Source organism: Puntigrus tetrazona, chromosome 24 (genome assembly GCF_018831695.1).
Source record: "Puntigrus tetrazona isolate hp1 chromosome 24, ASM1883169v1, whole genome shotgun sequence".
NCBI lineage: Eukaryota > Metazoa > Chordata > Actinopteri > Cypriniformes > Cyprinidae > Puntigrus > Puntigrus tetrazona.
In genome coordinates this window covers 15,761,670-15,784,381 of record NC_056722.1, presented here as the reverse complement: position 1 = coordinate 15,784,381, position 22,712 = coordinate 15,761,670, and the positions used below count along the sequence as shown (strand labels likewise).

Genomic DNA, 22,712 nt, shown 5'->3' with positions numbered 1-22,712 from the left:
CGTTTGTTCATATAAAACTTCCCAAAACTATAACAATGAGTAATCAATCTTTTAATGAAAAATAAGATTTGAGGTAAAAAAAAAAAAAAAAAAAAGTGATGTTGCACTAAATGCTTTGTTTGAAAAATTGCGGCAAACGATTTCAACAGATTATGAGTGCTTTATTGGCGCTTTTACGAAATTAAAATATTGCAATCACATTGCATTAATGCAATTAATAAATACTGCTAGCAAATGGAAGATTATTTTATGATGATTTCATTTGTAACCGGTTCTGGTGCGAGTGGTAATTGTATAACTGTTATTCCCCTCGTAGGAACGATCATTTCTTCATCTCAAGTATGCCACTGCCTGGTCCTCTCCGCTTTGCACTGCAGATGTTACAATACTGTATTCCAGGGACCTATCAAAGGACATAGAATGCAAAATGTTAAACATTTCTCCTTTTTTAAGATAAAGGGTCAAAGTTTGAATGCAGCAGGCTGGTTCAAATGTGAAGCGTGTCATTTCTGCATCTCTAGCATTAATGAACGACGTTGGTTGAGCAACTAGAATGCTAGAAAAATGTTACCTTTGAAGTCACCTTTGAAATGCAAAATGCAAATGTCATCTTGTTGCAAATTTAGGTGGATTACAAAAAGTACTTCACCTACAAAAAGCAGTTACATATACAAAGATTAAAGAATACTTACATTTCCAGGGGACGGCAGACACTCTTTGTGAAACATGTGTCTGCAGTGAAACACCACCACACCGAATGCCTGAGCCGTGTCTTAGAGTGTGAATTAAATGAGAAAAAAAAAAAAATTAAAATAGTCATTGGGTGACAGCTCTTATTTTCCTGATTATTGTGTATAAACCATACACTTTTTATTTAAAAATTCTCACACACACACACACACACACACATATATATATATATATATATATATATATATATATATATATATATATATATATATATATATATAAAGATATATTGTCAAGCTATTTGCAAAATATTAACATTAAAGATATATTATATATATATATATATATATATATATATATATATATATATATATATACACACACACACACACATATATTGGACAATGAAACTGAAACACTGGTCAATTTAGTGTTGGAGGTTTCATAAAAATTATTTAATACTCATTTTCAAGAAATAGGTTTATAATTTTTTTAGTCTTAAGTCGCTGGGGTATATTTGTAGCCAAAATAGCCAAAAACACATTGTATGTTTTTTTTTTTCAAAAATCATTACAACGTTAAGTAAAGATCATTTCCGTGAAGATTGCACCTCAGATTCCAGATTTTCAGATGGTTGTATCCCAGCCAGATATTGCCATCAATGGGCAGCTTATTTATTTCAGATGATAATTAAATCTCGGTAACACTTTATTTAAAAAAGACTCACTTTTGTGATCCAGGTTCATATATATTTTAATGCGTGGGTGTGTGATCAATGTATACAAACTGGCGTTAAAAGTAATCGATCTGTACCTGATGGGAGAATAGGAGTGTGGCAGGATTCACAGATGTTTTCTTCTATTAGAAATAAAAACAAGAATCTTTGTAGCATAAGTGAACAAAACGACTGCCGACTTGCCCTAATATTTATTGAGTAATCTTGTCTTGGATGACAGGAAGACGAAACATCTGTTTACCATCCACCCTCACTCCTCTCTTCTGTGTCCTGTGCATCCTCTGTAGAAGAGACAAGGAATCTGCCACCAGGATCTTCTTGCAGCCCTCTCTCAGTAAGATCTACAGGACAAACATCAAAATGTTCTGTACGCTTTCAAACACAAAACGATCGAGATCAAATGTACCTGTACAAGCATCTAGTTATATTAGTACTCTGGTCTGAACAGAATGGCGGTTTAACCGTCAGCGTCCGCACCTGTAGATTGTAGTCCTGCAGGATCTTAACAAGCGAGTCTCTAAGGTTAGGAATCTCCATCCCTTCTTTAATGCGGTGAATGAGCAGGATGGGGTCCACATGGGTTCCAATGTTATTCAAGAGGCCTGTGATAAATGCTACAGTGAAGAAAACGAAAAAAGAAGCATTATTAATATTAAGTTACACTTTTTTTTTTTTAAAAGCAGAAAGAGCTGCTGTAAAGTCAGGCGTCATACGTGGTTTGTCTATAGAGTAAGAGATGAGATCGTCCCAGAGTTCTCTGTCATCCTGCTCTTTAGCAAACTCAATGGCCTTGTCCACGTCCGCCAGCTCCTCCATGATCATTTGCAAGGCGCGTCTGCAGTTTCCCATACGACCTGACGGGGGGGAAAAAAATAAAAAAGAAAGAAAATTAGAAGCACCAGAGGCTATAGCCGGTTAAAAATTTTACACACAGTGACATCTCCTCTGTTGCACTGGATCAATTACTGCGTAAAGAACTATAACATGCATTCAATTTTGATGACAGAAATACACAGATCAATGATTCAGAACTCACTGAGCAGGAAGACTGTCTCTTCTACAAAGTGCCTCTGCTGACAGATTTCCAGAGCCTAAAAGACATAAAGCAACTGTTCAAAAACTGTAAAGAATGCAAATGCTCGTGCTAATTCATGTCAATAAACTGAAATACAATGCTCTCAATAAATACAATCATTTAATTCAATGATAAAAAAAATGATGTTACTGTGATCTATCTATCTATCTATCTATCTATCTATCTATCTATCTATCTTAACAATGAACATGTTAACTGAGGCCTGTGGAGTCTGTTGGTTCTAGGGTTGTCTGCCATTTCATTACACGGTCTGATTTTGGGGTGAATTTGCTGGGATGTCCACTCCCGGGAGGATTGGTGTGTGTTTTGGATGTCTTCCACTTGTAAATAAACTTCCTCACTGTGGAAGGTTGGACTTCAAATTGTTTGGAAATGGCCATGTCACTCTTTCGAGATTGATGGCAGCAACAACCGCTTCTCTAAGATTATTACTGATTTCTTTCCTCACTAGCACAATGCTCAAAGCTCCATGGTATTTAATAGGGTGTCCTAATTTTTCACACGAGTGTGTGTGTGTGTGTGTGTGTGTGTGTGTGTGTGTGTGTGTGTGTGTGTGTGTGTGTGTATATATATATATATATATATATATATATATATATATATATATATATATATATATATATATATATACACATATAACATGAATAGGTTGTTTTCATTGCAATTTAATTTTCATATTAAAAGAAAAATTCAAAACTGGCACTTAAGAGGTTTTTGCAACTGAACTATATTATTGTATATAAATAAAAAACTAAATTTGGGATCAGAACATTTTTAAAATGGGTTCCTTATGCTCCCTAGGCTGCATTTATTTGATCAAAATACAGTGAAAACGTTAATACTGTGAAATACAGTTAAAAATTAAAACAACTTTGACTATTACATTTTTTTTATTATTTTAAAATATAATTAATTCATATTTTTTGGTGGAAACCCCATTTTCTTAGGATTATATGACATTAGAATGTTAAAAAAAGCATTCTTTTTAAATAGAAATTGAATGTAACATTATGTCACTTTTGATCAATTAAACGCTCCTTCATTTCCTAGCCCAAGCATTAGAACGGTCATGTATAATAGTCGCACCTTTTCTAGTGGGCAGTGCATGCTCTCTCTGAGGAAGGGCAGCAGGTTGGGTCGGTCATACTCAGCGTACAAACTGATTTGTCTCTCATGGTACTTCTGCCCCTTATGGTGGTCCCTCTTAAACAGCTTGTGCAAATACTGAGGAGAAAGAAAGTAACACATCCAATGTTAACTACAGCCGGACCCCTGAGACATAGCTGCACGGTTTAAACCGGTCATATTTAACATACCACATGCAGCAGCTCAGGTCTGTCTTTTAACTCCTCCACCACTTTGTCCATCTGCGGGAGAGAAACACACAGATATTTATCTGTATAGAGAGATAGGGTTTAATCAGAAAAATGAGGCCACTGAGTTGAACTCACCGATATTTTATCATCATTATCCAGTAGCATGTCAACAGCTTTCTAAAAAAAAAGAAACAAAGAGAGAAACAAAGAGGCGGACATATCCTTCAGACTCATCTCTCTGACAATAAATCACATTGTTCCAAAGTCATCTATAATATATATCATCAGCAAAACAATCCATAACTTTCTGAACTTATGCACTTGACAAGTTTCTTGCATTAAATTCCGTTTACCTCTTTGTCGAAATCCATGAGCAGGACAATCTTGTCCTTGATGGCAGAGAATAGGTTGTGTTTGTGAATGAGTTGGTAGACATCTTTGTGTCTCAGTTTCAGGTAGATCTCCAGAGCACGATCATAACGCTGATCATAAGTGTAGCTGCGTACACACGCATATAAGATCGGTCTAACTTCTTCAGAACTCATTTTGAATTTAGCTTTTCATTCATTGATTTAATTGGCAGCATTTACTCACAGCTCGGCCAGAGTGGTGAGAAGCATGCTGTTGGTGGGGTCCTTCTTCAGGTGTTCGTTCACAGCCTGAACTATGGCCATGTTGTTGTACAGCTCTCCTGGCCACTCGCGAATCAGTGTGGCAAAACCCTGCGTGAAGAACAACAAAAGAAATCGGTTACTGTTGAAATAGGTGACCGTCTGGTTCATGCAACTGATAAAAAACTATTTCATGGAAAACGTATACCTCATAGTCAGTCTTGAGGAACTCATGAAGTATCATCTCATAAATTGCTGGTCGAAGACGAAGGTCTCCTCTTGGTAAGTACTGGCTGATGGCCTGGGAGGAAGTAGAATGGAGTGGGTAGTTAACAAATAGCATTTGTTCGATGCTAAAAGAAAAGATTTCAGGTTAAACTGATATTTTTGATGCATACTAAAAATATATTAAACTCAAAAGTGATCATGAATAGTAATAGCATATATATTATCTATGATATAATTATTCTCCTTATTTTATTATTACTATTATAACAGCATAATCCTAATAAAGTTCACAGTAAAATTCTTGACAAAAACGTAAAATACATTGCATAATAAAATTTGTTTTAATATATTATTCGTTAAACATTTTAGCTAATTCACGCATTAATAACATCATGCAATTTTATTAATAATAAAACATTGATTTTCTCAACAAATGTATATAATTTATATGCACGTATACGTTTCAGAAAAATATATATAATACCAAGGGTGTCCTAGACTAAAGATTTTCAGTTAAATCAGAATTTTCGATTCTTGCCAATATTCGACTGATAGTAGAATCATATTTAGCAGGTTTTTAATCGATGGGATTTAATTCATCATTTATACGATGACTATATTCACGAAATGCATGAACGTTTCTGCACAGCTCTGAATGAATTCCTTTTTTTATGTTCTTTATGCAACAACACTCAATAAATGCATAGCGCTTTATTATAATAGTGTTCTTATTATAATTGTCATGTATGACGGTGCCAGTCATAGTTATTAATATGCTGCATTGTTTGTCCTGCTCACACTGCACTCTCAAGAGATAATCCATATCTCCATACAAATGATATAACTATAGCTGTAATAAGCGATTAGCCAGCACTAATGTGCGTGTGTATTACTGATAACACTTATTCTTAAAAATAATAATCATTCATATTAAAAATTCTGCTCACTTTCAACTGTCCAATGGTTTTGAACCTGTACACTTCATTCTCCCAGAGTTCCATGTTCTTTCCAAGCACTTTTTGACACTTTCTGTCAGTAAGGAATGCAGAGAGAAAAACGAGGCATATATTAAAGCATCCATTCGTAGTTTAAGCGGTTAACGGGTCAATAAATCAGAGGGCCGTCCTGTACCTGGCAGCTGCATCATAATCTCCTCTCTCCACCAGATGATTGATGTACGCCATTCCAATTTTCTATTCACAGAGCATAGACAGGAAACCGTGATTCCAGGTTATTATCTGAGAGCGTTATAATAACTAAGACTAGCTTTCTGCACATCATCAAATCACATCATTCATTCGTTTTCACCTGTACATCATGTCGTTTAATGTTTTTGAAACTGATCTCCGCCGCCATCAGTGCTTCCTGTGACCAACAACAGAAATCATTAAGCACAGTTCAAATATTTATAAATGAAATGCTCCCTTGGGTTGCTGAACACGTGCCTCATATTTTTTCTTCTCCAGAAGCCAGTCGATGTGGTCATCCTGGTCTCTTTCTTTAGCCACTACAATGTCTTTAGGGCTGATGATGTAGAATAGAGACTCTCCCTCAGAGTGTTCTGGAACGACAACAAAGATTTTAAAACTATGACCATATCATCAAAATGTGAATTTAATTGCGGGTGATTTTTATCCATCTTTTTTTATTAGGGTATTCCAGATGTTCCTGTGTTGCCAAGCTGAGGCTACTTTGGCTACTTTTGGAATTGGGCTGCTTTACCACGGTTGCCGGGAATTGTTTTGGGGTTGAAGTCCCCACAATAACGGCAATTTGAATAGCAAATTTGGCGGATCTTGTTGTGAAAACCTGGCAACCCTGAGCTTTCCGTTCATTCTGTCTTCATCATACCGAGCCTGTAGTCCCGGCACTGATTCTCCTGGAAGTTTCGTACGGTGAGAGCGTCTGATGAGATCTCCTCGCAGCCCTCGGGCAACGGCTGGATGATGTCTAAACGAGGCCGTGTTCTGAACTCCTCCTCCTTTGACAAACAGATTTATATTTTTAAGAAGTACATTTTATACTCACAGCAATACAAAAACATTTTTTTAAATAAGATGCTGTTTAATAAAATACTGTTTTTGCGTTTCTCAACATTTTTGCCTCAGAGGCTCTCTGTTGCCAAAGACCTTTTTGAAATTTCTGAAATATAATGCATAATACACGTTATTCATATAGTGCATTGTAATACATTGTATCTAGTAACTGAATTTAAAAATGCATAATATGTTAACTTTTGTTACAATTTTAGGATGCATTTTAAGGTGCATTACAAGGCATAATTAATGCATTAAACATACTTTTATAATGCAGTATGCATTAAGCCTTTAAGTAAAGTGTTAGCCAATAATTCTATATATTTATTCTATATATTTATTTATTTTGTATTCACATTTTGTATTCTATTACTCTTTAAAATTGGATCTATTTCCATATTTTCCTGTTATATATATCCAGGTTTGATTCAAAGCCTCGTTCTTAAATACATTGGCAGATTTTGAGGAAATGAATTAATTTTATTATTTTTCATCTTGCCGCTCCCTTGGACATGTCACGAGGCCCCTGATCTTAGCTCTGGTGAGAGTGTGTAACACTACCATGTGCTCAGAGTTCTCCTTGACATAGTACAGGGTGACCAGCTGATCTGCCAAAGGCGCCAGTCCACTAATGAAGAACTCGGTCTCAAATGCTGACACTGAAAGAAATCAGCAAAGCCAAAAAAAAAAAAAAAAAAAAAAGAATTATGCTTTGTTTTGATACATGTTCTCATTATGTGCCTGGCTGCAATTGGTTTAGTACCGATCTCAACGTAGCGACTGGGTAGATCTCTCATTTCTGTTGGGTCGCGCTCTTTAACGACACATATCTGAGGAAAAAAAAACCCAAACAACTTTATTCAAATAAGAATACATAAATGAGAGTCTTTCGCTATTAAAACACTTGATCTGCAGTTGTACCAAACACACACCTTAACAGAAGAGCCCCATCCGATGATCAGCGTGGTGTTGTCTTTCCAGCAAAGACTACAAGGGTACATATCCGCCTAAGATTGGTGTTGTCTCGCAACACGTTGGTGATGCGTTGTTTACTGCTGATGTCGTAAATCTTCACACCCTAAAATACATCAACTACAGTTTAGTTAAAACCGTGATTAGTAAAGCATCTTAATAAACATGTTCAGTGTGTCTAAATCTGATTGTACCACATTGTTTGCCCAGGCAATGAGATTGGCTCTCCATTTGACATTGGTGATGTTTCCCTCTCCTTCGTGCAGAACAGAGGTCTTCCAACGGCTCAGCCAGTTCCTCTCATAAAGCAATAGCTATAAGACATATTTCATCAGAAGAATATTAGTGAGCGCTCGCTGACGGAGATTAACCAACACAACACCAGAGGGCAGTAGAACACAAAGCATGAATAGGTGCGCGACAAAAGTCGGTGACTACATGTGCGTTTTAATTATGATGTGAAAGGATTTGTATTTTTTTCAATGTTTGCTTTTACTCGTGAGAAAGAAAAAAAGAAAACTACTGTGGCTGGGGGTGGTACCTAATAAAAGTTATAAATACATACCTTTTGGTGCCAGTGAGTTTTTTTATGTTTGCTATATGTTGGCTATATTTATTTGGTTAAAAAATAAATAAAACATTATAACAATTTAACACTTACATTTAACATTAACATTTATAACAAATTATGTTTTAAGCCGTTTTCTGTTTTAATTAGTGCTGTCAAAGTATTAATCACACCTAAAATAAATGTTTTTATTTACATAATATACCTGTCTTAAAAATAAATAAATAAATTTGCATTTATTTGCATGTATATATTTATATTCATACAATTCATATAATATTTATTATATTTAAATGAATAAACTACATAAATATATTTCTTAAATATACAATGCTTATTTGAGTAACAGTGTTTATTTGAAATAGAAGTTTTTTTTGTACCATTATATGTCTTTACTGTTAATTTTGATGAATTATGCAGACCAAACTGTTAATTTCTTGAAAGGAAAAAAGAAAGAAAGAAAGGATCCTACTGACCCTAAACCTTTGAATGGTAACATAAATAAGCCTTTTTAATGGTTTATGCTAGTTTGCCCCAGTGGCCTTTATTCGGTCAAATATGCTGCAATTATTATTATTATTGTAGTAAGTTTTGGATTGGATTCATTGTGTCTTATGTTCGGGTCACATTCAGGTGGAAATTCAATAAAAATAATTTTACAAGCAGTATCAAAATCCATTTTAGAAAATGGCAGCATTTGGTTCAACCTTTAAATAATGGGACGTTTACAAAGTTACTTACGCAAGGCATGCAGTACAACGCAACTGAAAAGCACACAAAGAGAAGACGATACAGTATTGACATTTCATGAACTATCGAGAAGAGACTCAAACAACATCATTTCTATGAAAAGGTATTTAAAGTTTTGCTTTACTCCGATAAATCTGATACTATTTGGTGAAAAACAACATTTTCGAATGGGTTCGTGTGATAATAATCACGTGCAGAAAGCAGCGACGCACTTGGTGGATAACCTTGAATCGAAAGTGTCAAAAATGCCACACACAATCACCACACAGCCAACCTGACCTGACTGCAGAGAAAGTGACTGAAAGGAAAGACGGTTCAATGTCGCTTCAGTTCTACACTTTTGGCTATGTTAACAGATCACAGCGCAGCAATAGGAGATGACACTCCAAGAGCCGAGCAGACGGAATTGAATTGCCTTTGACAAGATGCGTCTTCAGTGGAAGCCGTATTGATTTTCATGGCAGGGCTGCATTATGGGGACCTTAAGCCAGGGAGAGAGAAGGAAACAAGCAGAAGCGGGAGGAAAATGCAGAGGACTTGGCCACTGTGGCGCACAATGGACGCCGTTAATTGCTTCTGATAAGCACAATGCGGTAACAGTGTGAAGCCATTTTATGAGAATCAATCGTGGCACGGAGGATACAAATCTATGATTTACAGAAATTGAGAAGACTCTATTTGAGTGGTTCAAGATGTGTACGTCTCAACCAAACCTCTAACAGTCCACTTTACAAAGAACCAGTGGCATTTATTCAAATTCTTTTTCCAGCCACAAAATGTCTGATCAGCGCACGCAAACAGATCAACTTCTAAGTGCTTTTACGACAGACACAAGCCTGCTTTCATTTCTACAGATGCACGGAATCTAGTATGTATCAGACGGTGGCATCTTCAGTTGGTAGCATTGTGTCCTTTGAAAAATGAGCGTATTTGTTTAGTCCATAAGCCAAGAGTGTTCTACATGTTGCAAACACTATGGCACTCTATGTAATGACAGTTATTTATTGCGCAAGAAGAGACAACATCTCTCTAGTGAACAACACTTTGGAGAAAATGGACCACTCTCTCTCTCTCCCTGATGTTGACCCCAGTCTAAGGCCAAGACGGTAAGAGCGTTTCATGCCAAACAGCTTCAGTTTGAGTAACCACTATACACGGCACTCAACATGACAAAAAATGATTCCATTCTAATAATTTAGCTTAACCCTCAGTGTCAAAGCCTCAAGAGCATCAACTGATGGAGACCACAAAATATATGTTCAGAACTTAGGTATGAATGTGGCTTTTGTTTTTATCTTAAATCATTCGAAGCACATTAACAGAGATGCTTTCTTTTAAAAATTCAGCGGTTGATGAATTTGTTTGTTTTTTGCTTTTTTTAAATAAACGATTCTGCACTTTTTTTGCAAGAAGCCTGCAACCATAAAGTATAGGGTTGTTAAGATTTTATGCTTTCAAGAAAAATCTCATCATTAAATAAATGCAATTTATACTTGTATATATTTAGTCTTGTCACATGATGAGGTGCTTTATAAGACGCTGATTTGGTGTTCAAGTGATAATTCGAATTATTATTAATGTTGAATCAACGTTGAACTGAACATTTAACATAAACCAGGATGCCTTTTTCAGGCATTTTATAAACAGAAAGTTCAAAGTAACAGCACTAACTGGAAAAACAAATCTTTTATAACATTATAAATGTCTTCACTGTCACTTTTGGTCAATTTAATGCATCCCTGCTGAAACTTACCCTAAACTTTTGAATTGTAATGTGCATACTGATTCAAACCTGAAATGGCATGCACGAGTGCTTTTGAGCTTTTGTTTCCTTTTGTGCTAGTAAATGACAACAGTAAAAGAGGAGAGAGGAAAGGTTTGGAAAGAAAAAGAGAGCAAATGATTCTAACTGGATTTAAACCTGAATCTCTCACATTAGCACCAAAGCTCTAGAGCACTAAACATGGGATTGGGACCCAATGCAGAACTGATATCAGCTTTTAGCATCTTCTGAGTGAAAATATGGAAGTTGCCAAACAAATGCCTTTTTTTTGTTAAAAATAGAGAGGAGCTATTGGACAACGAATACAATGAGGTCTCAAAATAACATAGACAAGTTCTGAAACTGTGCCTTTAACACTCACAATGTGAGTTTTAAGTCCCAGGAGACTGTGAAAGTGGACTTACCTTATTTCCTCCGGTCACAAACTGTTTATTGTTGGATTTGCTGAACTGAGGGTGTAGCGCCACGACCTGGAATTGAACAAGAGATTTCAGTTCAGTTTTCGGCAACATCTGAGTTAATATCAATGTCCACTCCAGTATTTCTAAAGCCATAAAGTGCCTCAGAGGGGGTTAGACTACAGCCAGTCTGAAACATGTTCAATAAAGTGCTTTTTAACCCAGGAAAAGTTAAAGGATTGATCCTCACAGTCCAATACACAAAAGTATCGATACAAGAAGATGACAGCACCGGCTCTCTTTAATGTGTGCCATAGGTGACATCACTCATGCTCAACAAACGGCCGGCTCATGCATGATATGAAATGCCCTAGAGAAATCAATTAAGACTAGTAGCAGGCTGAAATTACATTGTTTTCCAGAATTATCAATGTTTGCTGTGACGGGAAATCGAAATCAAAGGGCTATTTCCCATCAGGCAGCAAAAACATTGCCGGGGGACAGACGACTTGCATTAACGGCAATAAGTTACCTTGATGGGACAGTCAAAGTTTTCATGGAAGCCCTCCCTAGTGTACAGGCCAAACACTTGCACCTGGAAAAGATGAGAGAGAGAAATGGAGAAAGAGACACAGAGATGTCTTTTTAAGGTAAAATCACTGTGGTCCAGAGATGCGCTCTGCGATTACAGTTGACTTGGGCAAAGCATCAGACCATCCAGTGGGCTAGTTAACCATCTGCCAGACTCCCAATTAGTGGAAAGGTCAACTCTTTTTGCCCTCGCACGCCTTTATGCTACTGACTTAATCACTGGCGGTGCTGCAGTCCCCGATGGCTACAAACAAGCGCTAACACAACATTTCACCTACACCTGTCTGTAGAAAACAAGAGGAAACTGAAAAATGATTGTGAGGTCTCAAAAAAAGTACAACTCCATTGAAAAGTAAAGCATCCTCTTGCATTTTACATTATGGTATACTGACTCTGGTCAGGCAACAAGCTTAGCTAGTTTGAAAATGGTTTATTTTAAAGTGCAGGTTTCTACTTTTTCGTGAAAAAAACCCCCTGAACAAATAGAAAACACTTCCTCTGTAATATATTGTATAACATCAATAGCAAAGCAGCTGGCAAGTGTACTTAAGATTAACAGTGAGTAAACAAAGGCCTCCGTATTCATTTTAATCAAATAGTTTAACATTTAATAATTCAATAGTTTTGACATTATTACTTATTAATCATCAATATAAAAGCCAAACAATTCAAAATTTATGTATGTATAATTTTCTAGTGATACAGTTAAGACTAGGCTAGGAGCAGATTTTTAATTATATTTAATATATTTATTAATTACGAAGCACACATGAATCTATCACAACTCTGCTGAAGGCCACCTTCCATTTATTCCATTTACTTACTGAAGACATTATGAAATGCCTCATCTTGGTAACTACTGATTAATTGTTTTTTATCGTTTACGTTACGTATGAAGTGCAGTTTCTACTTTTTGGAAAAACTTAATAATGAAAAAAATAATGCTTTAAACCATATTACAGCTCACGTTTTTCCAAAAACCGGTAGCAACACATTCGGTAAGTTGGGATTAACAGTGCAGAGGAGCGAACAATGGCCACCATATCGATTTTAATTGGCTGTATGTGCGACAAGATCTCGCCTCTGCCATAGTAACAGGGATAGACATGGTCTATCATGCCACAGATCAGCCTGAGAAAGCCACACAAGGTGCTGATGATTAGCCTCCGTGGACTGATAACAGACAGCTCATGATCAATGAGCAGATAGATGGAGAAGAGCGATAGAAATCAAGGAAGGAGCCAGGAAGAGAGGAGTTCTTTTTTTAAACACATTTTAAAATGGACCAAATGCGCACATGCTGTTTCTGCAGGTGTCAGAGTTGACGGAGCCGGTATTGAGTGGGAAGACAGGCACTGCATCATATCTTGCAAACAGAGAAAGATATGAAAACTCAAGTAAACAACTCCTTAGACTCTCGTGGGGAAATTCACTAAGAATGAATTGTGCAATGCTGATGGCGTTGTTTATTTGCGCATGCTGTGGATTTTGCACCCGATTCGCTAAATAAACCTGTAACTCAAGTAATGGTATAAACACACCCAAAGACTTGTGTTGCAAATATCTATTTTGCAGACCAGTTATGTGTGCTGGGATGTGGAGGACGCAGACTACTACAATGTTGTATACTATTTGCTGGGACTGTATAAAAACACTCCACCATTGTGATACAGACACCTAAATCTGCTTTTTAAAATGTCAATTGTTCACAATTTTATTTTATATGGTCTCTTTAATTTATTTCCTATATAATTTTAATTCACTTCATTAGTTTATATTATTTTTATAACTTTTTTATATTTGTTTTTTTATTTCATTCAATTAATGAAATCTAAATACAAATAAATAAAATATATTTCGGTAACATATTATTTTTTCTTAACGAGTTGTGTATAAGCATGCATTTTAATAGAATATTAGCCATTTATTTGTAGTAATTAAGTACATATTAATGCCTTATTCTAAATGACCTTATTCTACTTCCCTAATCCTACCTAATACCTAAACTGAACAATCACCTTACTGTTACAAATTAGAAACTACTATCTGATAATAAATGTAGGAATTCGTTGAGGGAAAAGACATAGCTAATAGTGGATAAGTGTTTATTATCCTAAAATGTTACCTATATTTTTTTAAATCATTATAACAAAGTACTTTTCCCCCATGATTCTAATTTCAGAGCAATTTGAACTAACCATTCATATTTGAACAATTTGGTTGCAACTGTTGGTTGAAATCATAATAGAGCAGTTTATTATAGGTATAGGGATGTAAAATAAGGACATGTAGAACAATGCATTAATATTTGCTTAATTAGCACTAATAAATAGAACTAATATTCAAATAATATGCATGCTAATAAGTAACTAATAGGTGTGACCGTAAAATAAAGAATTGTCACCTTTCCATCTTCAGAGCAGATGCCAACATGATCACCGCTCTCATCCAAACTGATCTGGTTTATTTTCACTGGACTCTATGGGCACAGAAGAAAGAAGATGAAGGAGAAAAAGCAACATCACTGTGTTATAGCTCAAACATAAACATATCTGTAGCAATCACACTTCAGACTTACGATTTCAAACTTTTGTGTAACATTTCCTTGAATATCCAAAAGGTAAACCTTTCCAAAGTGTGTCCCGAGAGCCAGGAACTGAAAGCAACAGGAGACACAAACATGTCAGACACACAAGTCAAAACCACGGGACATCCTACACTTATGCGGAGTTAAAAGCTGTGAAGGAGGTATTAAAAATGAGTTTTACCAGGTATGGCTGTGAGGCCTCAGTGTTTGTGCGTGTATGTGAGAGTGTGTGTTTGTGTGTGTGGTTTCGGCTGGACCCTTCGAGGGCAAAAAGTGTGAAATTGCTGGAGGACAGGAAAGCCTATTTATCAGAGCGGCCCAGTGTGAAATAGCGTTTTTTTCCCCGACATATCAAAACGCTTCAACATAATATATGCGCCACAGGTCACACATCTCTGCCCTCCACACCAACACTCCGCCTGTCAGATTAATGCAATTACATTTCAGAGTTTAACGTACGAAAACGTAAGCTATTATCTCACGTGAACTGCTGTATCACCACCAACCAATTCAAAATGTATGTAATTAAAAAACTAAATTAATTAGATCATTTAAACTTAAGTTCACTTAATAAATCCTATACGATTAAAGCTCACGCACTAAACTTTTAAATGTTTTTTGAAGGTTGCTTACTCCACCGCACACGCGTTTCCATTTATTTGCAGGCGACATTGTGAAAACATTGGCTGTAACCTTTATAATTTCCTATTAATTTGTTAACTGGAGCAAGATCTTCAAGCTATTTTAAATAACTGTAATTATATGCAAAAGTAATTATTAGTTGATAATAATTACTAGTTGAGTCAACTTCAAATTTTAAGTTAGTTAATGTTAATTTAAGTGACAACTGAAAATGTTTAGTTGAAAAAATTTTAGGCAGCGAGGTGACGATTTATTTCAAGTTGAAACAACTTTTTTTTTACAGTGTTTGAAAGGTGGCTGGAGGGGAGGGGCTTATAAAGAGGTCTAGGTGATGTCAGTAGAAATTAAAAGTTGTTTTAGAGTCACAGCAAATTATAGAATTATACTGTTTTTAAAGACTGCAAACCATTTTTCGTCTTTGCAGAAACATGCTGATTAATGAGATAATATAATGATATAATGAGAGTGTACTATAGTACTATAGTACTTTGACAGTACATTAATATTAAAAATGTAAATTATAATTAAAGTATATTAAATTACTAGACAACGTTACAATAATTTGTTATAACATTACATATATTGTAATAAATTACAATTTTATTATTCACTAATTTACATTATTGTTGTTAAGCAATTAAGTTTTCCAATCAAGAGCAATGGGTTTTTCTCATTAATGCTATTGTTTTATTTTTTGAATTGGTTTACATTTCCAATTAATTGCTAATTGGTGAATGAAATGATTCAATTCCGTGTGCTAAAGTTGATTTGATATTTTATTAGCTACAGAAGAGCGCAAAGAACCTTTTGCGTAACTGAAAGGTTAAACAGATAAAATGAAATCAGGCCACATAAGAGGACATTCAGTCCAGTCCGGCCACCAACCTAAAATTAGTTTGACACCCCTGCATATTTGGGCTATTGCTCTGTCATCTGCAAACCGGGCCCAGCTTTACAAAAGTATCCAGACACACTAAAACACACACAGAACGAGTCCAGCTCTGAAACGGAGGTTACCCTGCATTTAAGCACACACACACACACACACACACACCTGCTTACACGGGCACAGACCTTTCCCTGTCGCAGCACACCGAGCCGCCCCATGCTTCACTGCAGTCTATAATGAAATGCTTATATTTACAGGCACAGTCGAGCATGTCCAACAGAACCCCCCGCAATCTCCCCAAATAAAATCAGCCAAAAATAAATAAATAAAAGGGGTGGCCTCACCAGCCTCAGTGGCTCTTAAAGGGATTTATCAAAATGGAATTGCTGAAATGAAATTCGGATTCCTGGCACTTAAAATATGAGGCAACATTAGGTAGGTGGGTAGCTGGCGCGAGCGTGTTCTTGTGTGCCTAGGTGGTGGAATGCACATCGGAGAGCACGCATAAAAGACTAAAGGGAAGAGACGGAAAGAGGGAAAGATAGAGATAGACAAAGTGAGAGAAGGTGAAAGAGTGGAAAAAGGGGGGACTCTCATTGGAAATTCAGCTTTTCAACGTCTCCTCTTCTTGCAAGCTTGCCTTTTTTGGAGAGATGGAAGAGGAGGAAGGGGGGGGGAGAAGTCCCCAGGGAAAAGCAGGAAAAGAGGGGGGAAAAAGAATAAAAATCAATAGCGGTTAATAAAACATCAGGTGAGGAGACATAACTAGGTATGACTATTCCTCCACAGCGTCCGTGCATGAGTGAACCGGCTGCCATGACGATTAACCAGCCCACGTAGAATGTTCCACCAACAAAAATATCAAGCCAGGGAAAAAACGGAGAGAAGACAGGCAAAAAAAAAAAGATAGAGAAATCTAAAAGTAGAGGAAATAAACAGGAAATCAGCAAAAGGCTGGTGGCCTGTGAGCATTTGTGCGTAAGCACTTCTGTAAGGAACGCACGGAGCGGAGGAAACAGGCCGAAAATATTATATTCTGTACTATACAAAAGTGTAACAATAGTAATAATAATAATAAAATGCTCTCAAAAATATCTGCATTTAACAATTTAAAAAGATTTTTACAAATAAGCAAGTTAAAGTTTTGATTGTATTTGTCCTCTAATTTGGATCTGTACAATATTAAAAGATACAAACATATGCTGTATATGCATTTGTATGTCATGTCCTGTACTTAAGCAAAACAAAAAAAAGAATAAAAGTGCTAAATAGCTTTTAAATACCTTGTCATGCACTGTCACGCAGCTGGCTGCATCCTTCTGCAAGATCTCTGTCACGCCATTGGTCAGCCTCTCGTACTTCAGTTTAGGCTCCTCCTCTGTGTCCTCCTCCTGAACAAAAACACAAACACCACTCTTCTTTAGCTCATTAGGCACCAAAATATAATAATTATCACACACAATTAGTGCATCAGTTAATAAAAAACAATTTAGAATTTTATTTTGTTACTTTTATCATGTGTAATTTGTAATCATGTGTCATATCCTGTAATAATTAAGCATGATGTAACAAACTTATATAACAACAAACAACAAACAAACTTTTTGGTCAGCAGAACCTCTTTAATCTAAATTATTTTCTATAAAAAATTACTTAAAATATGTTTTAATAGTAAGTGCTCTATTTTAATAGGTTTTTTATAACTACATATTTAAATGATACATTTATCATCATTTCATTAATCATTAGCTTTCCTTTTACTCCTGCTATAGTATGTGACAAAATCGGGCTGTTGATTTCAAACCTGCTCAACTTTAATAGCGCATGTGTAGTAAAATAATTATTTTCATTTAATACATTACAAATGCATTTTAATGTGCGAGGGGCAATAATTTTTCTTAAACCATTTATTCAGTAAGAATGCATTAAATTAATCCAAAGTGACAGCGAAGACGTTTTAATGCAACAAAAGATGTCTATTTCAAAGATATGCTGTTCATTTGAACTTTCTATTCATTGAAGAACCCTATTAAAAAAAGGTATCTCGGTTTCTACAAAAAAGTACAATGGTCATTAACATTTATAATAAAATATTGTTTCTTAATTACTCCTAAAAGTACAAAATCAGCATACCGGAATGATTTCAGAAGGATTCGGAAGAATTGGCAGCTAAAAATTAAGCTTCGCCATCACAGAAAAACATTTCAAAATATATTTAAATAGAAAACAGTTATTTTAAATTATAATGAAATTATAATCGTATACTTGAAACTATATTTTAGATCAAATAAACCCAGCTGTCCCAAAAGCTTTCAAAATCATAAAATAATCTCAACATCAAACTTTTGAGCAGTACAAGTTTGGGCCGGAAAATTCCAGTCACTCCAATGCAAATAAGTAGCTAGCAGAATGAGATAAGATCACAGACAGACCGGCGGTTTGCCTAGTGTTTCATTTTATACTTTTTTTTTTTTCTTTTCGTCACCAACACCTCCATTGTCCATTTCCTGTTGTGTCCAGATGTGAAATTTCTAATGCCTGAGCATTTGTCATGGTCTACAAAGCCATTACAGACAGGGATGGAGAAACGGAGAGAGGCGGGGAAAAAAAAAAAAACCTGACAAACTTTCTACGGTGGGGAGGGGTGGATAATATCTCTCCTGTTTCATATCCCATAATTTCTTCCTCTTGTTAGTGTTTGCCATCGCCATGCCGATGTGGTGGATGAGTGTTGTGCCTCATTCCCTGCCGCTCCTAATTGGTGCCCTGGGGAGCAGGGGATGAAGGGAAGTCTGTCTTTAATTGCCCCTTTTCTGGAGTGGTGTGACCGTCCACACTCTCCTCTTTCGCTCATCCCTCATTCTGTCTCTGTCTTTCTAGTTACAAACTTTGCCGGAATGCTATAGTGAAGCACTGGGCCTCAAAAGCACAGATTAATGTCAAACCCCACCAGCATCTTTTCTCATTTCCTCACACTGCGTGACATCATGTTTAGAGGTTGTGGCATGTTTTCTTTAAGCCATGAGATGTGCATTCTTCTTTCATCAGGATAGAAGGGCTTTACGTGGGGTGTCATGAATGCTGTCAAGCTACAAAAATGTTATACAGTATGAGCTCGGAGGACTCGGAAGGTGGGGTCCATCTGAGAGCACATTTCCACACAGCCTTCAGCACATCCATGGTCATATCAGGAAGTGTTAGGAAGAGACAGGGAGGGGATAGAGACAGTATGGAAGCTTATTTTCAGCATGATTTATATATATATATATATATATATATATATATATATATATATATATATATATATATATATATATATATATATATATATATATATAAGGTTAATTGAAACTTTCTTGAGACTCCATTTCAATGTCACAATTCTGACTTTTTTCATAATTGCAAGATAATAAATATATATATATATATATATGAATAAAAAAGGTTGATAAAATGATAAAATAACAATGTGCAGTTCTGAAAGATAATAAATCAGAATGATGAGATAGAAAAATGTTAAAAGAAAGTTAGTGATGATAAAGGTTGCAATGAGATAAAGGTTTTTTTTTTTAATTTTGTGACAAAAGCAAGCTCCTTTTTCCCCCCTCACATTTTTTTTCCTCCCAATCATGAGTTTATGAATTTCAAGTTATACATCTAGGGAAAAAATAAAAAATAAAAATCACAATTTATATATGAATAGGATTTAAATAGTTAATATTCTAAGTTTATGCATGAGAAAAAAAGTCAGAATTACAAAATGTGAATTCTAAGAAAAAGTCACAAATGTGAGATAAGTCATAATTTGCATAATTCACTTTGGATAACGGCATCAAGTAAGAAAATGTCATTAACTCCCTTCTTAATTTTTTTTTATTACGCTGTGGAAGTTTCTTTCTCAAAATCATTGTCTGCAATTGCGAGTTTATATCTACTTTTGTTCTTAGAACAGTGAATATATAAAAAGAATAAAATTTAAAAAAGGTAAACGCAGCTTTATATCTCACAGTTGAGAATTAGAAAGTATTTTTTCAGAACTGAGAGATTGCATCTCGAATCACAGAATGGTGAGACAAAAGAATTTTGAGATAAAATGTCACATAATTAAAAACAAAATATTAATAAAAAAAAAAAAAAAAAGTACACATTTATTCATTCATTCATTCATTCATTCCATAGTGGAAATAAGCTTCCAGAAGTCAGAGCTCTACAATTATAAAAAAAAAAAAAAAACTGCTTACAGTGACTCCAAAGGAAAATACAATCATGCTCTCCAAGGTGCTTGGGTACCTACAGAAGACAGTTTGTGGACAGGAGATGAGAGAGATTGCTCCACGGACTGAGATTTCATTTACGAGAGAGGCAAGGCTGTTGTTTCCTTCTTTCTGTTTTCATTTTGAATTGAGGACTAGAATGTCTACTTGACATTTCATTCACTGTATCACTTAAAGACGAACTCTATACGTTTTTTCAAAAGTCTCTTCTTGAAACAGCACTTGAGGAAATGGACACAATGTAATATGGCCTTTTACAGTTGCACTGCACATAGAATATGTTACAGCCAAGTAATACAGCTCTGCTCATAAGTTTACATACCCCTTGCATACCACTGCAAGTTAATAATTTCAGCAAAATAAGAGGAATCATAAAAATGGACAGCGGTACTGTTCTATGTCACACAACATATTTTTACACATCTGACCTGATCCGAAGGATTTTTCTATAGAAATACACGGTTGTTTAACAAACAAGGAACAACTATCACGAAGCATAACTTGGTCCTGTGACTATGCAATTAAACATGCATTATGTGAAACTGTGTAAAAAGTAACATACAATTTTTATGGTTTATCTTACTTTGTTTAAACAATGAACATTTTGAATGTTCTATAAGGGTATGTAAACTTATGAGCAAAAGATACTGGATTCAGATCCCCCTTTACATTAGATGGCCTTAACTACTTACATTTAAATTAATAATTGATGCAATGCAGTAACATTGTAACTATATATTTATTTTTTAAATACCTGCATGTAGTTATATTTGCAATTAATGTGTGCAATGACAATTATAGTTACAGCTATAGCTGTTGACCCATCCCTTACTTTAACCCTTCCTTAAACCTACCCAGACAACCAAACATGTCTCTTACCTTAACCATATCCCATCTCAATAACAAAATAAAATGAAATATTATGACAACATAACATTTTCCACTAAAGTTTTTAAGAGTTGTGCTTTAAAAGCAATCTTGAGCATTCTTTTAAATATACATCACTTACAGTAAATATTTGGCTACCAAATGCAATATTTCCAAATTCTGCTAAAATTACTGTAATGAAATTCAGTATATTGAACAGTTCTTAATTTTTACCTCTGACTCATCTGTGGATTCTTCACTTAATTTTCTTCCCTTGAAAGTAAAAAAAAAGAAGAGAAAAAGCAATGGATTAATAAAAAAAAAATCACGAACAGAGCACATTATTTCTTAAACTGCTTTCAAATATATATATACGATGGCAAAGAACTTTTCTACACCCAATACTAAAATGTAATCATGTAGAAATTATACATTTATAGTAAAGTATTTTTGGTTTTGTCAGTCAACTTGCTGTCAACCCTGCTGTAAAAGCTATATTAAGGTCTAAGATGTCTAAGATGTCTCACAGCCAGTTGACAAGGATCCAAATGCAGCTAAAACCAGGAAACGAAGCTCAAGTATTTTAGCAATAATAACAGCATTTGTGTAAAAAGTGAAAGTGTGTTAAGTACGTTAGTGATATTGGGAGGCGTGTAACTATCGAGTGAGTCTGATTGTTTCAATAACACGTCTTTAAAATGGTTCCTTTAAAATATAGTTTGCAACTGCAGCCTCGAATATCCAACACGCATTTAAAATTAAACATACAGAAACATTATAGGCTACGTATAATAACAGGTTTTTGTCATTTGACAGAATGTTTTCTTCTTTTAGAAACCTACCTGCTCCTCCACTTCCGCCATGATAGAGGCTCCAGATGTGGGATAATAAGGCGAATTTAGTCGCAATCTACTAATTTAAGGTCTATCAACAACGTTAATAACATCTATGTATACCTAAATCTGTTATTTTGCACAATAAACCGGCGCAGCTAGTCATGAGACACTCATTACTATAGGCACTAGGTCACATGACAAAAACAGGAAACCCCGCTACAGCATCATGGGAGTTGTAGTTTAAGTGCAAGGGCTGGAATTCGCTTGCACACATTTTTTTCTTCGACCTTTTCGTGTTTACTTTATTTATTGTAGCTAACGCATTTTCGCCCGCCTCTCGTATTTTATTAAATAAAATCGTAATTCAACACCTGCAATGTGAGCAACACATTTGAATGTATTTTGTCTAGGCTATTTAAATCAGCTGAACCCACAGAACCTACCTTAATCTTTTTGCTAGTTCTAATACGTCAGTCAAGAAGAGGACGTGTGATGAGATTTAATTTGACATTGTTAGATTTGTAACAGATAGAACGCCATAGGACAGGATCATCTGAGACAGGCTGTCAATGTGTCTCATATGTTTATGCTGATATGTCTGGCGGGAGGAGCTTTGCTCTTACAATATATACAGGTAATGAGCTAGAATATCAGCTCCATTTACGTTCGTTTGGAGCTTAATCAGCAATTATTAAAATTTGTTGGGCAAGCATTATACAAATTAGCTTATGCAAATCAAATATCCATAGGAGAGTATTTTAATATTTGCATAGTAAATGTTGGTCATATACAATTAGATCAGATGCTGCACTGATATTAAGGACTTACATCAGCTCAAAAAA

At 35.4% G+C, this 22,712-nt stretch overlaps 1 protein-coding gene across 1 annotated transcript; it reads right to left on the bottom strand.

The window, feature by feature from the left end:
- Positions 1-140: 140 nt before the first annotated feature.
- On the bottom strand, positions 141-22,079 carry vps41 (VPS41 subunit of HOPS complex). The gene is given in 30 exon segments (XM_043226226.1): positions 141-403; positions 693-772; positions 1,504-1,548; positions 1,668-1,767; positions 1,904-2,040; positions 2,140-2,280; positions 2,463-2,517; positions 3,609-3,746; positions 3,839-3,889; positions 3,974-4,015; positions 4,192-4,336; positions 4,433-4,560; positions 4,658-4,750; positions 5,625-5,706; positions 5,809-5,870; positions 5,986-6,042; positions 6,123-6,238; positions 6,529-6,658; positions 7,275-7,372; positions 7,477-7,543; positions 7,646-7,719; positions 7,722-7,791; positions 7,880-7,999; positions 11,191-11,256; positions 11,717-11,779; positions 14,180-14,254; positions 14,354-14,431; positions 17,177-17,284; positions 21,269-21,307; positions 21,877-22,079. Coding segments are annotated over 30 exon segments (2,562 nt in total). The 5' UTR covers positions 21,898-22,079; the 3' UTR covers positions 141-322.
- Positions 22,080-22,712: the final 633 nt, after the last annotated feature.